Consider the following 20,708-nt stretch of genomic DNA (forward strand, 5'->3'; position numbering starts at 1 on the left):
CAGAATAGGTAACTGTAGTTAATGAATCCCAGTTTCTCCAATACAGATCACTGATGTAAGGTATTTTTTGAGCTTTATGGAGTTTTCTAAACACAAATACTTTAATATTTATTTCAGTGTTGGTTCTTTTACCAAATGACCTGGGAAAGCTTCTTCTATAGGAAGAGATATTTAATAGTCATTCTGCTGATGCTGGAGAATTGAGTGACCACTTGCTTCCAGGGTGAATCTATTTCTGCCCTCTACAGTTGTAACACAGAGAGAATTGTCCCATTCAATATTATCTATGTGTACACTACAGACTAATTACCAATAAACAGTCATAATTGGAAAGAGAGTGTTCATAATTATCCCCACAGTGTTATGCATTTTGAGAAAGGTTTATTAATTTGTTTTAACCTATTCATTTATTGTTTTGATTTTCTCTCCCAGATTATGACAGTGCTTAGTTTCTTCATATTTCTTTTTTCTATTTCTAATGAATGTTTAACATAATTGACTCAAACAGGGGAAGAGTTGTATGGAGGTGCGCATGCGTTTTCTTTTTTCATGGTATTATGGAAACTAGATCATACTTAACTCTGAAGACTCAAGGTCAAATTATTTAATTTGTACTTTAGTGTGCTTTCATCATATATGTGGTTTTGCTCTTTAACTCTTGATCTGCACAGCTATAACACATTTTTGTAATTCTTACAACTAGTTATTCTATGGGTTTCTATGTACATTTTTTCCCCTACATTGATGAGAATGGTTAACTACTTTTGGAACTTTTTTTCAAGGTTTATACCAGTGCTCTATAGCATAGAAATTTGGGGACAAAAGGTTCACTTTTCAAGTTTTTAGGGTCTACAGAAACTTTATTTTAAGAAGTTTTTATTCCTTCTCAATGAGTAGAGAGTGGGTGGCTGCCCATTTTGTTATGGTCTTTATTAGTTAATCTCAGTTGTCATAATATAAACACTCCCTTCTACTTCTCAAATGATTTTCAAGTTTTGTGGATCAGGCTTTTCAAAGATTAAAACCTTGGACTCTGCTCTTCAATATTTATCAAATTTTGTGCTATGTGAAAAATAACTTGAAAGATTGCACAAAACCATGCATTCTATTCATTCCCTTAGTTAAAACACATGTTGCCTTTGGATCATCCTGGACCACAATAGACTTGTGTATATGAATACAAATATTTCAGTGTAATATGGCATTTTGTAAGTGTCAGTCACCTCTTTTATAAAATAGGGATACTAATAACTACCTGATAGGTTTATTGTAATAATTAAATTAATCATGTGAAATATTTACTACGCTCCTTAGAAAAAAAACGAATACTTAAAAATGTTGGCTGCATTTCTTGTATATGTGACTACAAGTATAAAAGTGGTCAGTTCTTCCAGAGGACAAAAAGTGTCACAGAGTGGGTAACACCTAAATCAGAACATGAAGAATGAGTAGGAATTTTTCAGAAAGCTAAAGGAAATAAAAGAGCAGCATGTGCAAAGGCAGTGAGATGTAGTGAAAAAGATCATGAGAATAAGGATGAGCCTGGTTATGAAGACTCATGTAGACAAGGTAGAGAAGTTTAGATTTTATTCAGAAAGTGAATGGTATTTAGTCTATTGGATTTATTTTTAAAATTTTTCTATTTAACTATGAGTTTTAGAAAGAATGGAGAATCCAAAAAGAATTACCTAAGTCCTCATTCATAGTATTATGAAAACATTAATGAAAAAAGTCATAATTTTAAACATCAATTAAGTTACTGAAGAAGGTGCAGTAATATTGAAGAAAATATGTTGAGTACAAAGGATTTGAAGTGTACATGCTGCTGTATTTTAAGCATATTTACCTTGAAGATTTAATTTTCAATTGCTATTCTGCATATAAAATTATTTTAAGTGTTCTAAGATAACATTATTAAAAGGAATCTGTTGTAGGAAGGCAATAAATTGCTTAATAATTTGTATGTTTTGAGGATTTATATTTTACAGTACTTCCTAAGAAAAGCACTATAAAATACATTTCATATTTATTTACCAGATCTTTTCTGTCTATGAGACAAACATGGTATGATAGAATAAAGAAAAACAAAATCTGAATATAAAAAGCCCTAGGTATCATTCTACTACTCATGTACTGCATGACCTTGACGTAATTACAATACTTATCTGGGTTGCAATTCTTTAAATAAATAAATTGATTTAGTTTCTTCCCTGCAGTGAGATTGAAGCCCCAGCTTTGTGATTACTTGTTATCTATTTTCAAATATACAAACATTTTATATATAAATAGAGTACAAATTGGTTTAGAGAAGAATACAAAATTCTATTTATGGGTGCTCCTATTAGCTGTTCTTCAAAAATTATATAGGAAAGATATTAGATTAACAATATAGATATAGATAAAAGTTAAAATAATAGTAATAATACAAAAAATGAAATGACTTCTAGAGTTGTAAATTACATCTATATGTAGATCTGACAACTTATATTTTTAGTACATTGTTAGTCTAGAGATGTAATTTTTCATTTGCTCCTATGTATTTATCTTTCTTTAGTAAATTCTATAATTTACTCATTTACAATAGAATTTACCTAAACATCTATAGATGGTTCAATATATATTTTTAAGTATTCTCTTTGATATAGATTAACACAGAACTATTTTTATTTGATTTGTAAACTCGTAGATCTAAAGAAATTTGCTTTTCATTAGAAAACTGTACTACCACATTCTTGGGACCCATTAAATTAACAAACGCATTTAAATTATTGCCAGATAGCTTAATAGGCAGTAGCCTTTCATGACTGGATGTCCTCATTTAGATCAAATTTTCATTGTTCTTAAAGTTAAAAAATGCATCTGCAAACCACAATACGATTAATGGGTTATTTTCTAATCAATATGAAAAAGACTCTGTTTGTTTATGAGTTAGTATATTTCTATAATTATAAACATGAAATATAAAACTATAGAAATCAATGAAGTAGCTGAAATATGACCCTTAAGTTTGCTTCTCCGTGTCAGCTTTTATTTGACAGTGTTCTGAAGAACACTAGCATTCCCCCAGATACTCCTTGGAAAATAAAGCTGTAGAAACAAATGTTTGGTAAATGGTGGATTCGACAAAGGGAAGCAAAATGTGTTACTTTTGTTTCAGCATCAATGTGCCAGAGGAATCTTAATTTGGGCACTGAACTCATTTTTTGTGTGATATCTCATGGGATTAAAGATATTGTGCAGGATATATTTCTGGAAATACCCATTCTGTTTAACAACAGCTTACATAGAAAAACTTGAAGTGAAATAAAACAAAACAAAAATCATAACCCACCTGCCCTCTGCTACCCCAAGAAGAAGATGGGGACTGCAGGGCCAGATGCTTTTTTGGGAAGGGAAGAGGCAGCACATGCTACAAACTTCTCATAAATTTATTATTAGAGCACTATTCCTTTATTCTTTAAAACTGTAAAGAGGAAATCCAAATTGAGACTAAAAAAAGGAAAAAGATTGAAAATATATTTTCTAGATATGCCAGTAGAAATAAATTTGTAGTTTTTTGTAAGGCTTATTATATGGTGAGTTTGGAAAAGTTATTTGCAAATCAGAATAATTACACTTTTCTTATGAAGTCAGTCTGGAGGGTGAAGTGTGGAGATTGCTTTTCTTCTATGTGAATTACTTGTTTTCTTTTTTTTTAAAAAAAAAAAAATCAACATAAGGAAATCCCTGAAATGTTCAATACAGATGTCTCCAAAAGGTTATGGCTACCAGGGTTTCGCCCCACCCCCCACCTCCAATGTATCACATAATCTTTGTAAAATTTATAAATGATAGCGACACAATCAGGCCACATTCATAAAAGCCCAGTGACACGTAATTTAGTTGAATCCGAGGATTAGAATTAATTGTCTGTCTTTGTTCCAACTTCTAAATCTTAGTATATGATTCACTGCATGCCATTACAGCTTAATATTTGCATGAAATCACAGTTTAGCTGGCATAATTTTACAGCAATTAAAAAGCTATTTAATCGTCATACAAATTAATATGAGGGCCCTTGAGTCAGAAGGGTGTTGCCTTTTTTTTAAGTATCTCCAAGAGGACAGTTATATACTTGCAGACATCTATAACATAATTGATAACATTCTTCCTATTCATGGAAATATAAGTGAATATTAATTCATGTTTTCTATTATAAATAAAAGAGCAACAATATGAATATGCCATTCTGTACGAAGACATTATTATGATAATGATAATGAATCTTTATCTCCCAGACATAAGTCTTGGTTGAAAGTAAAAAGCTACACGTATCCCTGTGCTCTCATTTATCATCCTTTCCATATTTTCCTTTCCAAAGACAGATGTTCCTGTAACTCTCTGGAATATGAAATGGCCTAAAGCAATGTATGCAGAAACCTTTTAGAAAAGCTAATTGTTCCATTTCTAGGTCTAGCATAGATGATATACATATAAATTGATGAGGACCCTACCCATCAGATTACTGATATCAAGATCCAGTTAAAAAAGAAAATATATAATAACACTTCTTAATATCTCAAACCCAGTACACAGTGATATAGTTTTATGACTAATGTTCTGCTACCCTAATACCATATAACAGATCTCACTGCTGAGTACCCTGCACTCATTTAGACCAATCCCTTCACTGCAGCTAGAAGCTCTTTTTAAAACACAGTACTTCAATGCATAAAATATATAGTTTCTTCCTGTTGTATGTAGAAAAATATCCAAACTCATTCCAATGAGCCTAGCAGTCTTACATTATCTGACCTCTTTCTGTTCCTTAAAACTCACTTCTTGTTTTTTGCCTTTTACATTCTAGTTACAGTGATTCTCTGCTAGTTCCATGACTATTTTAAGATCTTTCTTAAAAAGACTAAAGTACTACTCACCTTCTACCCCTAATATTTTTCCCACCTCTCTATACTTCTTATTCGCCACCTCTGCGAGGCTTTCTCAGAATGGTTCTTAAACGGATCCTCCTTTTGTTTTGGTTTTTTCAGCTTGTTTGTTTTTATTTCAGCTCCTTTCCTTTTCTTTATTAAAGTATAGTTGACATACAGCATTATATTAGTTTTAAGTAGACAACGTAGTGACTTGACAGTTATATTCCTTACAATGTGATCACAATAGATCTAATAACTGTCACCATTCATAGTTATTACAATAATATTAACCGTTTTCCCTATATTATACATTACAATCCTGTCACTTATTTCCATTGATAACTAGAGGTATGTACCTCTTATTTCCCTTCATCTTTTTCACCCATTCCCCTACCTCCTTCCCCTCTGACAACCATCAGTTTGTTCTCTGTATCTATGAGTCTGTTTCTATTTTATTTGTTTATTTGTTTTGTTTTATTTTATTTTAAATTTCACAAATAAGTGAAACCATATGATATTTGTCTTTCTCTGTCTGACTTATTTCACTTAGCATACGTAATACCCTCCAGGTTTATCCATGTTGTTGCAAATGGCAAGATTTCGTCCTTTCTTATGGCTGAATAATATTCCATTTTACATATATGCCACATCTTCTTTATCCATTCATCTATCAATGGACATCTAGGTTGCTTTCATCTCTTGGCTATTGTAAATAATGCTGCAATGTACATAGAGGTGCATATATCTTTTTAAATTACTATTTTCAGTTTCTTTGGATAAATACCCAGAAGTGGAATAGCTGAATCATATGGTAGTTCTATGCTTAATTTTTGGGGAAACTTCGTACTATTTACCATAGTGGCTGCACCCCTAGGGGTGCAATTTACAATCCCACCAACAGTGAATGAAAGTTTTTTCTCCCAAATCAGCTTTGTTCCTTTTGATTTTCATAATTTCATTTATAATTTGAATTTTATTCTTCTGTTTATATGTATATGTGTTTATTTAACCATTTAACTAAAATATAAATAACAAGAAAGCAGGAATAATTCTATCACATTCAGACTGTTAAGTCCAAGATCTAGTAGAGTATATGGTACACATAATAGTCACTAAAAAAATATTTAATGAATGAATGTCTGTATCTTGAAATACAAAAGGAGCCTATATCAAAACTCGCATTTCTCTCTGTAGAGAGAATGTTGAGCAAAGAAATTTCTTCCCACTTTCTAAGCAAATTTTCTTAATAGCAGAAATTTTAAAAATTGGTTTAGATGTCTTAAAAATAAGCCTTCTAAAATATGGCAGAAATGTTATTTCATTAGTTATTTTTGCAATGAATTATTTTTCAAAGTATCAATATAAGCATAGTCTCTTATAGAAAGGATTCTATTTCATATATAGCATATAATGCCGTGTATGGCATCTAGTAGACTTTCAGTTAATATTTGCTCAATAGATGATATGAAACTGAAGTTTGAAGGGCTTAAATATATGTAAAAGATTATTGATACAATTTTTTTTAAAAAAAGGTGGAATAGTTAAAGGATTTAATAGACCATGCAGTGAGAAGACTGAGGAAAGATGTTCATCCAAACCTTGTGACCAGATTGTTTGATGAAGAGTCTTGATGATAAATAAAATGATTGTATGGGTCTTTTTTTCAGCTTTTAAGGACACAGTTACTTGTGTTTAATGAAGTTAATCTGAATAAAAGTCCAGTCACCATATCTTATATATACCTTTTAATCCCTTCCATATAATGTTTTATCCTGCGAAATGAGCAAGGTCGTATAAAAAGGCTTTGTACTACCTCCAATTTCTCTTTCTCTTCCTCTTCTATCAAACTGTTCACCCTAAATTTATGGTCATTCTCAACTTGTGAGAAACAGATGCTTAAGGATTGTCAAAAGTAATGAATAGGAATTTTATCTACATACCATGCATACTACGAAATGTGAAAGGCTAAACATAATATTGTTTTATATATATAATATATATAAACTTTCTTTTTAAAATTTGAAAATGGTGATATAATTATTAAGATGTAATTAAAACCATAGCATAATTAAAAATGTCTGATTTTATATTTCCAGCCAATAAATTTAAAGAGTATAATTATCTTGTGGAGATCCGTGACTTTTGATATTAAATATTGAAATTCATATACCAAAAAGTTAATTATAAACTATCTTCACTCCTAAAGACTCGTTTTTTACTAGACTTAATCAGATATTTTTAACCATATGTTCTTTATGGTTCCTATAAGAAGAAAGAGCTCAAACTAATACAAAAGACCAACGTGTGTTTTTTGATGAAGTTTTTGAGTTAGCACCATAATTCATTGTCCTATACATGTACTTTTGTTTTTTAATTGCTTTTCTCTAGGGCCACCTTCAGCTCCTAGGAATGTGGTTTTTAACATCAATGAAACAGCCCTTATTTTGGAATGGAGCCCACCAAGTGACACAGGAGGGAGAAAAGATCTCACATACAGTGTAATCTGTAAGAAATGTGGCTTAGACACCAGCCAGTGTGAGGACTGTGGTGGAGGACTCCGCTTCATCCCAAGACATACTGGCCTGATCAACAATTCCGTGATAGTAGTTGACTTTGTGTCTCACGTGAATTATACCTTTGAAATAGAAGCCATGAACGGAGTTTCTGAGTTGAGTTTTTCTCCCAAGCCATTCACAGCTATTACAGTGACCACAGATCAAGACGGTAAGTTCCACTGCTGTTCTCTCAAACAGACCCATAATTTCCTTTTGCTGCATAATATCCCTGGTGGGCCTATGTTTCCTACAGTGCAATTGTATATTTTATATACTACAGAAGTGATTTTCTTGTTGTTGCTCTTGTTGTTTCCAAAGGTGCAAAGAGATTTTTTTAATATACTTCTTAGGAGTATAGTTGATTAGATACAATACTTCTTTCTATTGTCTATGTATTTGTTTTTTATATAATCTTATACCAATAGAAATGAGTAAATCCATGTTTCTTACCAATGAACATTAGCCATAAATGAAACGTTACTGATTGAATTGAAATTCAGTTACCCCACTTATGCTGACATCCCTTTTTCATATCAAATAAAGCAAATAGTAAAAATTTATGCTAATTATAATTATCTATATTGTAAAAAGATTTTAGTTAATATGCTTAAACCATGATTCACTCTAAAAAGAAATAGATAAAAATATCTAGAAATGAGTCCAAATGCTATTGCAGACTGTAAAAACTAGTTAAACTGTCTTTTTAAAAAATTCAATTGCTTTCAGTTAAAATGTTCCCTTTATAACACTGTAGATTTTTGCTGCAACGTAGTTAGGTGTGAATACTCCTATGATTTTTATAAGTGTATGTTCCTGATTTATTGTAGAGCATAATACAGGAAAAGCTTCAGAGATTTTAAAAACTCCCTTTGAGAGGCATTCATAAATTATGTGGATACACAAATGATTGTCTTATAGCAGAAAGTATTGTATATGAACACACATATATGAAACAAATTTATAAAGCTAAAACTATTTTTATACATTGTTTTTGTTTGCTTGGTCTGGGTGGCTTAAACAACAGAAATTTATTTTCTCACAAATCTGGAGGCTAGAAGCCCAAGATCAAGGTATTGACAGGGTTGATTTCATTCTGAAACCTCTCTCCTTGGCTTGTAGATAGCCATTTTCTCCCTTTGTCCTCACATGGTCTTTCCTCCATGCATGTTTGTATCCTAATCTCTTGTTCTTATAAGGGAACCATCATATTGGATTAAAGCCCATCCATATGACCTCATTTTACCTTCATTACCTGTTTATAGGACCTATCCCCAAATATAGTCACTTTCTGAGGTGCTAAGATTAGGACTTCAAAATGTGAATTTTAGAGGTATGAGATTCAGTCCATAACATACACTAAAGCAGCATATTCTGATATTTTAAATAAAAGTCTATTGAAAGTGTTAGAGCACAACTAAGCAATGAAAAGGAACAAACCATTAATACAAGTTATTGGATTAACTTTAAGGGTACTGTGGTAAGTGCAAAAGCCAACATCAAAAGGAGGTATTCAGTGTGATTCTCTTCTATAACATTCTTTTTTAAATTAAATTTATTGGGGAACATTGGTTAATAAAATTATGTAAGTTTCAAGTGTACTATTCAATAATACATCATCTATATATTGCATTGTGCGTTCACTACCCAAAGTCAAATCTCTTTCTATCACCATATATTTGGCCCCTTTATCCTCCATCTACCACCCCACTACCCTCTTCCCCTCTGGTAACCACTAAACTGCTTTCTGTGTCTATGAGTTTTTGTTTGTCTTGTTCATTTGCTGCTTTCAGTTTTCTATCCCACATATGAGTGAAATCATATGGTCCTCAACTTTTTCTGTTTGACTTGCTTTGATTAGCATGATTACCTCGAGATCCATCCATGTTGTCACAAATGGCAGTATTTCCTCTTTTCTTATGGCTAAATAATATTCCATCATATATATGTATCACATCTTCTTTATCTAGTCATCTATCAAAGGACGCTTTGGCTGTTTCCATGTCTTGGCCACTGTAAATAATGCTGCTATGAACATCAGGGTGCATATATCTTTATGGATAAATGTTTTCAAATTTTGAGGGTAGATACCCAGAAGAGGGATTGTTAGGTTGTATGATAATTCTGTTCTTAATTTTTGAGGAACCTCCATCATGTTTTCCATAATGGCTGTACCAATTTACATTCCCACCAGCAGTAGATGAGGGTTCCTTTTCCCCCACAATCTCTCTAACACATTATTACTTGTCCTGTTGATGATAACCATGCTAACAGGTATGAGATGGTATTTCATTGTGGTTTTAATTTGCATTTTCCTAATAGTGAAGTTGAGCATCTTTTCATGTCTGTTGGCTGTTTGTATGTCTTCTTGGGAGAAGTATCTGTTCAGGTCCTCTGCCCACTTTTTAATTGGATTGTTTGTTTCCTTGTTGTTGAGTTGTATGAGTCCTTCATATATTTTGTATATTAATTCCCTATCAGAGTTGTTGTTTGCAAATATTTTCTCCCATTCAGATGGTTGCCTCTATGTTTTGTTGATGGTTTGGTTTTTGTTTTTTCATTTTTTGTTTTTTGTTTCTTTTGTTTTTTTTGCTGTGCAGAATCTTTTTAGTTTATTAGAGTCCCATTTATTTATTTTTGCTTTAATTTCCCTTGCCTTTGAGCTCAAATTTATAAAATTCTCTCTAAAACCAAGGTCCATAAGTTTAGTACCTATGTTTTCTTCTATGCAATTTATTGTTTCAGGTCTTATATTTAGATCTTGATCCATTTTGAGTTAATTTTGGTGTACAGTAACAGATAGCAGTCTAATTTTATTTCTTTGCAGGTGGCTTTCCAATTTTCCCAGCACCATTTTTTGAAGAGATTTTCTTTTCTCCATTGTATGTTTTTGGCTCCTTTGTTTTGACCTATAAATATGCAGGTTTATTTATGGGCTCTCACTTCTGTTTCATTGGTCTCTGTGTCTGTTTTTCTGCCAATACCATGCTGTTTTGATTATTGTTACTTTGTAGTGTAATATGAAGTCAGGCAGTGCGATACTTCCAGTTTTGTTTCTTTTTTTTCAGGATTGCTTTAGCTTTTAGGGGTCTTTCGTGATTCCATATAAATCTGATCATTATTTTTTTCCATGTGGAGAATAGATTAGTGGCAGCTAGGGGCTAAGAATTCGCAGGAGAGAGATATGGCAGTGATAGCAGGAAGGAACCATGTGATGGCGACACAGTTGATTCTTGATTGTGGTGGTAGTTACATAAGGTTATATATATGATAAATTTCATAGAGCTACACACACACATACACACACGCACGCACACACACACACACATGCATGTTTACACGCGCTCCATGGATTGTGGATTTTACCAATGTCAGTTTCTTGGTTCAATGTTGTATTATAGTTATGCAAGTAGTTAACTTTTTTTTGCAAATTTCCTGAAACTATAATTATTGCAAAATAAAAAGTTAAAAACATTGCTAAACCCAAAAAATGTACAGAAAGAAAAGTTTAATATTCTACTAAAACATATTTGAAATGGATGTGACTATTTTATTCAAAATATTATACATATAAGTCCACCTTGCTGATCTCTCAGATATGCATCTAATAAATAAAGCGACGACTGATAGTATTACACAATAACCATTTCGTATTTACTATGCAATTTTCTCTTTCATTTAACAAATATCTACATCATAGAATTTGCTTTAGGTTCATTCAAAATGGAATTCTTATTCCCTCTTTTTTTTCTTTTTTCCCATAGATTCAACAAAATCTTGTCAACTATATTTTCAAGGTAAAATAGATTAGGGTCTTCTGTTCCTCTGTGGTTTAGCAGATTCTTTCTAAGGTTCTTTTGTTGCCACTTGATCAAAAAATATATTCCAATACAACCATTCTTAACTATAGAATGTAAATAGATTTTAGGATTAAAATAACATCTCTATAAAGAAAAATATACATAAATAGCTACATAATTTCATATATGCATATAGCAGCCTTTCATTCTAGGATTAAAAGTTTATTTAGTTTACTTTTTTACTTCGCAAAAAGATAGAATATAAATTATTCCTCACTTATACAATGAGGGAATTCATTAAAAGTGTATTGCTATAAGGACAGAAGGTATATCAAAGATGGAATAAGATATTGTATTCATATATTGAGACTACACATTTATCAGGATAATATTATTAAACAATCTTCCCTAATAAATTTATTTTTGTTGAAGAATGTTATGAAACAATTATTGTTAATTTAATTTGACATTTTTTCACATATGATTAATAAAAACTCAACATATATTTAAATTTTATTTAGAAAGTATGTTAAGGTTTTAAACTGAACTAAAATATTGTCACATACATGCTTAATAAAATATTATAATCAGCCTTATATTTATGAGTGACTATCTCTATGTCATAATATTGAGAGACACCGAGAAAACCCTGTCTCTTTGCGCCTGAAATTCTGACATTAGAGAATCTCATCTTTAAAATTGCAAATACTCCATGCAAGGATAACATTATGAAATAATTTATCTCTGAATGTATCAGTTACTCTTTTCATATCAAAAGGGGTCAGATTCTAGTGTTGGGTAAAAACAAAACAAAAAGAGCTTATAGAAAATAAAGTGTCCCAGAACCAAACTTTAGCTGTCATCATTTTTATGCTAGCCCTGAAAAGATGATAGTTTTACTGCTGCAGATAGAGGAAAGGATTTCTGATCATTTCACTTGGGTATCTTTGGAAATTCTCTTTGAAGTGCCTGAGAGGCACTTTCCAAAGTTATCTGTAATGTAACACATTACAGTTTCATTGGACTGAAACAGCCACAGCAAATGACTTGTTTCATTATCTGTAGGTGACATATCATTGTTTTTAATAACAAAATGGAAAAGCAATATGTGCTATTCCTAAACCTTTAATTTATTCAACATAGGTACAGTGGCGAGTGAGCCCTTATGAACTTTACAGTCTAGTGAGGAGGCAGATAATAAATAAATAATGACAATATATATTATAATTAGTACTGTGGGTAAGTCCTACCAAGGAGAAGCTCAAGATACTCTAACAGCATATATTCTCCAGGTCTGGAAGATAAGGGCTGATCTTCCTGAGGAAACAGATTTAAATGAAGCTCTGTTCTGAGAGATAACTAGAATGTGACTTGGCAAAGTGAGGCTGGGAAAAGGGAAAGAATTCCGAGTAGAAGGAACCATACAAAGATTGAGCAATTGAAGGGTAAGGCACTGATGACTAATTATCAGGAGCATCTAAATAGTTGATCTATTCCAGAGGTACAGAAGGATTCGAGGAAGGAACTGAAGATTTAACCTAAAATTTGGAGAAATAGTAGGTATATGCAAATTAGCCAAGTTAGGGAATCAGCATTTATTAGAAAATACTAGTATATTATCAGGACCACAAGCAAAGAAAAGAAAATCATCATGACAATAATATTGTTCATAAGGTGACACTTGTATAAGTAAGGAAACAAAATATTTGAGACCAAAATTTTTAGAGAATTGTATTAAGTGTTTTATTGCTCTATGTATGCACAGTATGGAACATGAGGATAAAGAGAGAATTTGCATTGCCTTTTCTTTCATGTAATGACTATATATATATTTTTTCTCATATTTAAGAAATATTAAAGAAACCACATTAAAGAACCCCAACTTAATTGTTTGCTATCTGTTTACAATTAAACAAATGTAAAAAAAAATTTTGCCAAATCATTTGGAACCACTTAGCTGTAGTTATGTGAAACATTCCTTGATTATTCTGATTTTAGTTGGATAAATAAGACTATAGATTTGACTATGACTCTCATAATTAGAAATCTTAGCAATAAACCTTAATTAAGTGACTTCTATAATCCCAAAGAGCTATATTTGTAATCTTCTATGTTCATAGTTTATTTAAATAGTCTTTAAAGGTGTTTCATTTAGAGAGCAAAACAAGAATGCAACACTTAGAAAACATCTGATTTTAATATTCAGTGCATGATAGAAAAACTAAGGTGTATAGTTCAGTAAAAGGAATTATTCTGGTCAGAGACAGTACAGGAAAATATTAATCATGGAGAGTCAACCTGAAACAAATTGTATTTGTAGATATCCTGACATGTGCAAAAACTTTTAGGGACCTTGTTCAAAGTGAAAGACATGCTAGATTACAAACCAATTCTGCTGATATTTGCCAAAGGGTCTTTAAAGCAATTATTGTCAGAAGCGTGTTGTCTAATTGATGGGCTTCTTAAAATATACATTCAGCACTTCTATATCTGCCATTGGGTTACTACTCTGTATAGGTCTTGCTTTAGACTCACATTTTGATTAAAGATTTTATAATTTTCTCAGGCAGCAATAATTAATTTAACTGACATTGAAAATAGATTTAAATCAAAAGTATTTATGTATTTATAAACTCAAGATGTCTGTTTAATTTACAGTCCACTGCATTTTGGAAATACAGTCTATTTCAAATGCCAACCTTTTGCACGTTGCTGGAGTAGGTAATTAGGGACACTAAACATTCATTCATCTTTATATCTGTATTTTAATTTATTTTATGTCTGGATATTTCTCACAATCCTCAGTGTTTTCAAAATTCTTGACATCAAGTATTTTATTTTCTAAAATCTGTGCAAGTCTATTCAAATTTTAGAAAATCAATATAAAAGTTTGAAACGCCTACCCAAAATACACTGGATACAAGTTAGTGGCATGGTAAGTTTTCAAAAAGACAACAATCATGATTTAAAGTAAGAGATATGCTGTACTGTTTGTATTTTTCATATCTCTTAAAAATAAGAAAATTAGATATTCAAAAACTACAGACACCTTATACTGAAGAATAAAATTTTCCTATCTCCTCAGGAAGAGTGTTTTTCTTCTGAAAAGTGCACTGAATATTTTTGGAAGATAATTGAATCGTCAGTTTAGTTAATCATAACTAAATCTTTGTGGTCTATCCAAATATTAAATTATAATAGAGTCTGATTGTAAACTTTGTTTTACTCTTGAGGAACATCAAATTACTAACAAGTCTAGTGTCTTTGTGGTATGCAATTTTTTTTGTTTTGTTTTGAGTAAATTAGTGATATGGAAAAGTCCCTTAGACCTTAGCAACTGTTTCGTTGCTGTTAGCCAGAGGTTCAGCTCTCAGGCAACAAAAACAGAAAGTGAACTGTTCCCAGTCCATTATGTACAGTGGCATACCTGTTCCTACTTTACTGGACCATAATCATATTTTGTGAGGCGAATGTGATAACCACTGCACTATGGAAACTGGTAATAATCATATTTTGTAATAGTTTGCTTTCCTAACCAAAATGTAAGCTTCTTGATAGCCAGGATGATATATTATTTGACTAAAAATAGTCAAATAATATTGTCTATAACTTAATACTTCTCTGTTGACTGCATTAACAGAAATTGGAGATAGCTTTAGTTACTCTTTAATTACATAATTAATTTAAAAATATTTGTTGAAAATTTACTATCTGCCAGAAAATATTCTATGTGCTATGGATACAGTGGAGAAAAACAAATAGCTAACAGTGTCCCCGCCTTAGTGGACATTATATTTTAGTGTTGAGTATATGTCCCATGAAGAACTAAACGAGTAAGAGATTTGGAAGTAATGAGGAGAGAGGCATTTCACATAGGAAAACCAAAACCATCTCTCTTGATAATATTATACTTCAGCAGATCATAAATGGAATAAAAATCCCTGTGGATATATAAAAGAAGACTATTCTAGGCAGTGGGAATAAAAAGCCTTAAATTTAACCAAGAATTAATCTAGAACGTAATGAGAAAATATTATTGCATATGTATTCTTTAGCATATACTAAATTTCATACTCATTAAATTCTCTGGTGCTATACTTACAGAATTTGTAACAAAAGTTTTTAATCAATAGTAATTCATTTAGTAATAGCAATCATGTTTTTCCTTGATTATACGTTGTTAGATAAATGTATTTAATTCTAAACTTAATTTTAAGCTGTTGGCTTTTAGAGTCATGAACTTTTCTCTGAGGAATTCTCATTTGCATGTTTTGCAGGAAAATAATAAGTACTTTCTTTAGTATAAAATTATAAGATCTTATTGCTTTTTTGATGCTTCTACTACTACATTAATAATTTTAATGGCATTGTCTGTACAAATTGAAGAGTAGTAGTAGAGGTTATTTACTAAATATTTTAAATCTTGTAAAAATAAACCTGGTTAGCTGTGAAGATAAGTATAAATGATCATATTTTGCATAATCTGTATCATATGATGTAAGGCTCTACTTTATGGTTAGAAAAATGTCTAGCAAACTGCCCCTTTTCAATGTAGTTCTTTGCTTTGAAAATTTCATTAACTAAATTCTGCCTACTAAACAAATTGACCTGTTCAAGTAGCTGATTGTTATGTTATTACTATTAAAAACTAGATTTTAAAAAAAATTTTCTAAAAGCCTCTTTAACTATTAGTAATAATTGGAAAAGCATTAATTTGTAAGAATTAAACTAAAAGAATTTCAAAATTGACAGAATTATTCTGATAATTTTTAAAATGTGAAATGTCTTTATGCCTAAAAAGTACTTAAATTTGTAAAGATTGAAAACTAATTGCTAACCTTTTAATCAGACTGAAATTCCATATAGCATCTTTAGATTAAATAGCTTTTTTTAATTCCATGTATTCCTCAGCACTTTTCTATTTGGTTTGGAGTCTAAAACAGTCAGTTTCAGCTACATAATTTGTGATGCTCAGTGAAAAATGAAACTGCAGGAATCTTTGTTAAAAAGTCAGGGGGAAAGGCCATGAAAGGTACTAAAATATAAAGCTTTTTCTTTCCATAATTTCTCGCCTTCACCTTGTCATTGTGCTTTTTAACTGTCATTTAATGTCCTTCTAAGTAAAGAAAAAGTAAAATTTCAAATTATTAGCATAAACTTTACCATTCTTCTTTATATTGCTCAATGTTATATTTAAATGTAAATATAAGAGCATTTAACTTGTATGTGGAATTATCAAAATCATACAATTCTTTTTCTATAGTCCCACCCCCACTTTGTCCCCAGTCCCTAAAGGTGTCTCAAGCATAGCAAAACAGACAAATATAAGCCAAACTCAGGTTGAAGAAGAAAGAGATGGTGTCTCCTAGGCACTGAGCCAGCACAGAGAATACACCCTCTGCACATGTAAGAATGAAGCCACCCCAGGTTGCCAGGACCTTCCAAACCCACAGTAGAAGGGAAAACACCAAAAGTCTTTAAACCTCCATCCCAAAAGTTGTTGGCTATTTGCACGTGGTAGGTGAGAAGCTTTAACATATGGCTTCTGCAAAATATAGATAGCCAACACACATGCATGCACGCATGCATGCACGCACAGAGCTCTACAGTCCTGGGGCTAACCTAGACCCTTTCTGTGCACATATCCAGATCCCCACTGAAGAAAAGAGACAACCCAGGAATGTGATCCTCCTCAGAGGTCAACCCAGTCACCTCACCAAGCAGAGGGTGGTAGCTGTCAAGGGCCGGAGAAGAGATTGGAAAACTGCATGGTGGAGAGCAGGGAAGTGTGTCCCAGGAAACACATTCCAGGAATGTGGGGAGGCAGCCAGAGGCTAGACCTCGCTTAGAGCTGATGCTTCAATCTCCTAGTGCATGTTCCATTATCTCGTCAGACTTCACTTACGAAACATAAATCAATGATAAAATTTTTAAAAATTTCAAGATGGCAGTAGCTGAACATTAAACCCTACGGGGGGTGGAGGAGTTGTGCAATTGCTTAGTCACACACTCATCAAGCCAGCCATGAAAGCATTTTACAAAATCGTTTTTCTCATTTACCTCTATATATAAGTCAGCAAACAAATAGTCTGTGACTATGATGTGCCAAGTACTGTGCTGTATGTTACGCAGTGAAAATAAGATGCATGTTTGAGTGTTTGAGACATGCCTACTATGGAGCAGCCAACAGTCATTTATTTTCTAAGATTTAGAAGTGAGAACTTGCAAATCTAAGTAAAAAAGACTAAACTAAATATAATATCTGATTCAATATACATTTTTGTGAACTGAGTATCTGATATATTACTTAGTACACAAGACCTTAAAATACATATAAAGTAAGAAATGATTAAATAGCAATATGACAGGCAGTGAATGTTGATATTTCATAAATGTATACTTACAAAAGAGAACCTAGTTGTTTGACCACACATTTATTTTGTTAGGCAGTGAGCAAAGCTTTTAGTAATGAAAGATTGAAAAACAAACAAACAAAAAAATTGAAATGTAGTTCCATGATTTGCCTAATGCTATTTTAATTATTGTGATATTCTAATAGACCTGAAGGTAAATTTCATATCTGTGGATACCTTTGTGCTCTACTATATATATTGTTATACTGAGTCACTTCTAGGTATACCTTAAGACAGAAAAGTGTTTTTTCCTCAAAATAATTATGACATGACATTAAATCATTTGTATTCAGCCTTTGAAATTGTGGTCCGTCTTATGTATTTCTTAAGTCATCTTTCGTAGAGCAAGTAAATATTACCAAGGACGATAAATATATCTATATGAATAGAAACATACTTTTTATTTTCTTTCATTTTGTCTTTAAAAACTCATTTTATGCTTCTGCTGAATCACTGAATCTCTAAGATATGTATTACATTTACATTACATTTATAATGCTCATGTGAATGTATTCCCTCTCTTTTTGACATCCTATTTCAAGACTTCTTTATATAAATAGTGGATGATTGACTATTTTCTATAAGTTTAGATTATATTTGGATAAGTTTATTTGATAGTTTGTCCTATCATAACTTGATATTTAAAGTTTTTTATTACTTTTCATAAAGATTAATGTGTTGGTCAGTTGTAGATATGAGTTGCACATTTATATTGCTAGAAATTGGGAATAGTTTCCTCATTCTATTTTTGAAAATAAATGTTTAATGTGCTGAACAATTTGAATATTTAAAATGTTCAACTGCTATTTTTATTTAACTGTTTTACAAAATGTGAGATACTTGTATTAAGAGGAGAACAATTAAACTATTAAACTCTATTTGAAATAGTATTTAATTATATATTTAAATTTAAACTATAGCTGACATGCAAAATTATTTCCTTACAGTTTTATTTTCTGCCATCTGAATTTTGTTAACCTAACTGCTTCCAGCTTGTATTAGTTTTATACTTATAAGGCGACGATTTTCATATGCCTTAAAGAATCTCAGAAGAATGTAGAATTTAGCTACAAGTCGTCAGGCAGAATGCACATATAAAGGTTATAGATAACATTATATAAATAAATATATTTTTATATTACAAATAGATATTATTTTTATCCCATTTCAAAGATCCCTAAGAAAGATTTCCAATCCTCATGTATCTTTTAATTGACTCTTTTAGGATGATCTTCCATATATTTCACCTAAACTATTTCTTCTATGAAAACGTTAGCCTATTTAAGAAGAAAATAGAAAAAAATAAATCGTACTTCAGGAAATGCATTCTCTGCATTACCACTCTTTGTGGATAGGATAGACCATCAATAGAACATTCCAATTAATTTATTCTTATTTATTTCATTCCAATTTGTAAGTTTATTAGCCCCAATCCAACTTCTTCAACTGCTCCCAATTCTGTATTTCTAGAAGCCTGCAGAAGTTTTATGCATTAATAGTCACAAATCCTAAAGGATCCACAGAAGGAGCAATAGTATATCCAATTTAGGTTTTTCAAGAGGTACCTCTTCAATACATTTTCAAGATAATCTGAGAGCCTCTCAGTCATTCTCTTTAGCGGTCCCCAACCTTTTTTACACCAGGGACTGGTGCTCCTGTAAGAATCTAATGCTTAATGATCTGAGGTGGAACTGAGGCAGTGATGCTAGCATGGGGGAGTGGCTGCAAATACAGATGAAGCTTCGCTTGCTTGCCCGCTGCTCACCTCCTGTTGTGCAGCCTGGTTCCTAACGGGCCAATAGGCCATGGGCTGGTACCATTCTGTGGCCCTGGGATTGGGGACCCCTGTGTTAAATGACTGCTATGGCAATATTAGACTCTAGAGGAGAAGACTCCTCTCCAAAAGGAGAGTGACAGTCACGGAATTAAGAAGGCTTTTCAAAATCTGAATGCTTCCACTGTATTATCTGGCACAAGTGCCTCCAAGGAGCGTTAGTGCAAGAAAAACAAACAACTATGCTAAATAGTGTGCAGTTATTGGTGATGAACAAACATAGAGTCTAAATTTGCTTTTATAGTTCAAGTCTCTAACTTTTGCAACTCAGATCCTCAAAATAAGAAAGTGTTCTGTAAAAATTATTAACTTTTTATAATCTATTTTTGTAGAATTCATGAAATAAAATCCATGTTAAAATATTTCAGGGTGCTTTAAGCTTCTTTTGTATGACTAAAATGAATTGAACACAGGCATGCTAAAAGCATATAAAACATTTCAATATATTAAAATAATTAGTACTTTAAATGTAGCATACGTTAAAGTAAAGTTATTTTTATGTCAAATTTAAACAAAATATAATAGGAAAAGTCTTAGAGATTTCATTACACAGTATTTCCTTAAATTATTAATTTAATAAAACTGCTTATAAGAAGTTTCTTATAAATATCATGCATAAAATTTGATACTTTAAAAGTAAATATTAGATATAGCTAACAATGAAAAATAATTTATTTCTTTTTTAGAAATAAAATTTAAAAATTGTTAGTATAACATGTATTTTTTATTTTAATTTTCTCGATAAAAAAGAATTCATAATGATGAATGAAATGCAAATAACCAAATTGCATTAACTTTCCAATAGACCTTTTCTCCGAATACATCATTGATATATCCTCTTTCTTCATTCGTGAAGAATTAGATAAAGTTATCTAATTTTAACATTTTAAGGCAGAAATCCTCATTCTTGTGCTAGGATCTAGAACTAAATATCTTTCTCTAAATTGTTCTCTACAAATGTTCCTTTTTTTATATTTCTCTAATTAACTTTAGGTTTTTTTTTTTTCCTCTACTTCCATAAATTTTCTTTTCTCTGCTCTGATGGCTCTCATTCAGAGAGAACGAAGTCGTATACCAGCCTTGATGTGATTTTTAAACCCATTATAGTGTGTCAAGGTGTTAAAAACACCATAAGTAGAGTATGGGAAGAATCACTCTTTATTTGACATTAATTTGGCCAATAAGGATTGAATTTTGTA

General features: G+C 31.5%; 1 protein-coding gene across 1 annotated transcript in view; it reads left to right on the forward strand.

Annotated features, from left to right (window-relative positions):
- EPHA6 (EPH receptor A6) overlaps positions 1-20,708 on the forward strand; it is an 809,212-nt gene that overhangs the window by 367,141 nt on the left and 421,363 nt on the right. The window contains 1 exon segment of the mRNA XM_006923412.1: positions 7,299-7,634. Coding sequence (XP_006923474.1) covers positions 7,299-7,634 — 336 coding nt within the window.

This window comes from Pteropus alecto, unplaced genomic scaffold (genome assembly GCF_000325575.1).
Source record: "Pteropus alecto unplaced genomic scaffold, ASM32557v1 scaffold379, whole genome shotgun sequence".
Taxonomy (NCBI): domain Eukaryota; kingdom Metazoa; phylum Chordata; class Mammalia; order Chiroptera; family Pteropodidae; genus Pteropus; species Pteropus alecto.